Here is a 2,406-nt window from a genome sequence, read left to right as displayed (position 1 = left end):
CAAGCTGGAGATGAAGACACTATAGATGTCTCCAGCTGTGTTGTCCAACTGAACCCTTGGAGTTCAGCAGATCCCAACTGAACGGCTGTATCTCTGCTCCAAAACTGTCAAGTGCAGAAAGTTTAAGGAAAGGTTAGAGGCTGAACAGAGTTCAGAAAGACTCTTCTTTGAGAAAAAATGGTCCGGAAAGCTAAAGATTCTAACTTGGCAGGATAGAGGCTTTCTAAGTTTCTTGTATCATAACACACGATACAAGAATGCTGAAAGCATTCCACATACACACATGTATAAATATGTGCTTAGCAGCTCTTAAAATTGACACATATAACTTGCTAAGGTACAACCAGGATACCTGCAGGCTCAATCATAGCTCATGTCCTGTCACAGTCTCCCAAGTTCACTCTGGATGAAGCTCAGCTCTAAGAGACAGAGGGATCAGAGTGGCTTCCAGGGAGAAACCAGGATCAGGATTACCTTGGAAGGCAGTAGGGCATGCAAGCATCCCAGAAAAAAATCATATACTGGCAAATGATCTTCAGGATCCAAGCTCCACCCCCAAGACCCAGTGACCCCTACAGCTGGAACTAGGACTCTCCCCTCCGCAGGTGCTATACAGGGAAGAAGGGAGAAGAGGATGAAGGTACCTTTTTACAGTCCTCACACACTACACAGGCAGAGCCCAGCATCCCCAGCTGTTCTCCACACAGTATGCAGCGGTTCACCCCATCCCCAGCTACGTTCTTCCTCATGTTTTCCAGGCGGTCCACCAGGCGCCTGGAAGCAGAGACAAGGTAAATATGAACTTTGTAGGACTGGAGACCACCAGCATACCCCACAGTGTCAGGATCATGGTCTTCACCTTCTTTGAGCCATATGCTCTTGTGCAACTGATGACAGTTGTGAACTCCTCCCCAGAAAAAGGCACAGGCACATACAATTCTGACACATTTCAGAATACCAAAGACCCCCCTCACACCCCTCAAAATCCCATCTGTTCTACTGACTTCAGATTAAGAACCTTACCTAGTCCTTTATCTCCTGTCACCTCCTCCCAGAAACTGCCTTCTGAACACCAGATCTATTTATCTGTCTCCATGCTGCCCTTGGATGCCTTCACAGGCATCTCAAACTCATGCTTTCAAACTTAACATTTCATTTTGGCTGCTCTCCACCCCTAGCTCCAGAAAACTTGCTTCCCAGTCTTAGGAAATGTCACCACCCTCTACATACTTGCTCAAACCAGAATCCCTGGGCAGGGAGTCTTCCTTGACTCCCTCCTCTCCTGACATTCAATGACCCAACCAAATTCTTGGGCCCCACCCCAGCCCAATGGAATCAGAAATTCTGCCCCAAAATTGTCAAGTGCAGACAGTTTAGGGAAAGGGTGGAGGGTGAACATAGCGCAGGAAGACCCCCGTTTGAAAACAAATGCCCTGGAAGCTAAATGATTCTAATTTGGCTGGATAGAGGTCCAGCAATCTGTATTTTAACGAGTCTTCCAGGCTATCCTGGTGCATGCTCAAGAATGTCTTTGAGAATCATTGCTCTAGTTACACGGATCCTTCAGTTTCAGTTCTGTCTGCCTCAGCAGCAGAGCACATTCGGTTCCTTGTGCCTGGAACAAACACACACATTTGTGATTTCTCTGTCTCTCTCTGTTGCATACACACACACATTTTCATATTTTCCCTGGCTAGGGTGTCCTCATGCTTTAGAATAGCATTCCCTCTTGAGAGCCTCCTCTGACAACCGATTTTATTCACTCTACGAGCAACCTTGTGCTTCCTCACAGCACTCGTCACCTTTGGAATTAACCACAGAGATGATCTGTATTAAGTAATCGGCTGATTGTGAAACAGTCTCTGGTTTGTCGCGGGACTACGAGTTCCCCCGTCCCAGGCACATTGTCTGTCTTGTTCCCTGCTGTGTGCCTAGTGCCAGATCAGCGCCTAGGCTGTAGTGGGGATTTGTACATGGTTGAATCAACGAGTGAATGAATGAATGAGAGCAGCTCACTCCCTACACGTGTATCTAGAAAAAGTAAGTTGCACTGAGCGTCAAGTCATGTGTAATAACAGCTTATACTTTGGTGGTGCTCACTATATGCTTAGCATGGCATGAGGTACATTGCCACCCACTTCCAGAAGGTAGGTACTACTATTATGCAATTTTGCAGGTAAAGAAAGTGTCATGGAGAAGTTAAATGACATACCCAAGGTCACACAGCTAGGAAGTAGCAGAGCCAAAACTAGAACCCATAGCTGGGCCTGGTGGCTCATGCCTGTAATCCTAACACTTTGGGCGGTCAAGTTGGGTGGATGACCTGAGGCCAGGAGTTTGAGACCAGCCTGGCCAACATGGTGAAATCCCATCTCTACTAAAAATACCAAAAAAAAAAAAAAAAAA

General features: G+C 46.6%; 1 protein-coding gene across 5 annotated transcripts in view; it reads right to left on the bottom strand.

The window, feature by feature from the left end:
* RPH3A (rabphilin 3A) overlaps positions 1–2,406 on the bottom strand; it is a 342,156-nt gene that overhangs the window by 34,996 nt on the left and 304,754 nt on the right. For all 5 annotated transcript variants that reach the window (XM_032240317.1, XM_032240332.1, XM_032240323.1 and 2 more), the window contains one exon: positions 645–774. In XM_032240317.1, the coding sequence (XP_032096208.1) occupies positions 645–774 (130 nt within the window). The remainder of the gene's footprint in view (positions 1–644; positions 775–2,406) is intronic.

Source organism: Sapajus apella, unplaced genomic scaffold (genome assembly GCF_009761245.1).
Source record: "Sapajus apella isolate SASKATOON/1434 unplaced genomic scaffold, GSC_monkey_1.0 scaffold2, whole genome shotgun sequence".
NCBI lineage: Eukaryota > Metazoa > Chordata > Mammalia > Primates > Cebidae > Sapajus > Sapajus apella.
This window is presented reverse-complemented; position numbering and strand designations above follow the sequence as displayed.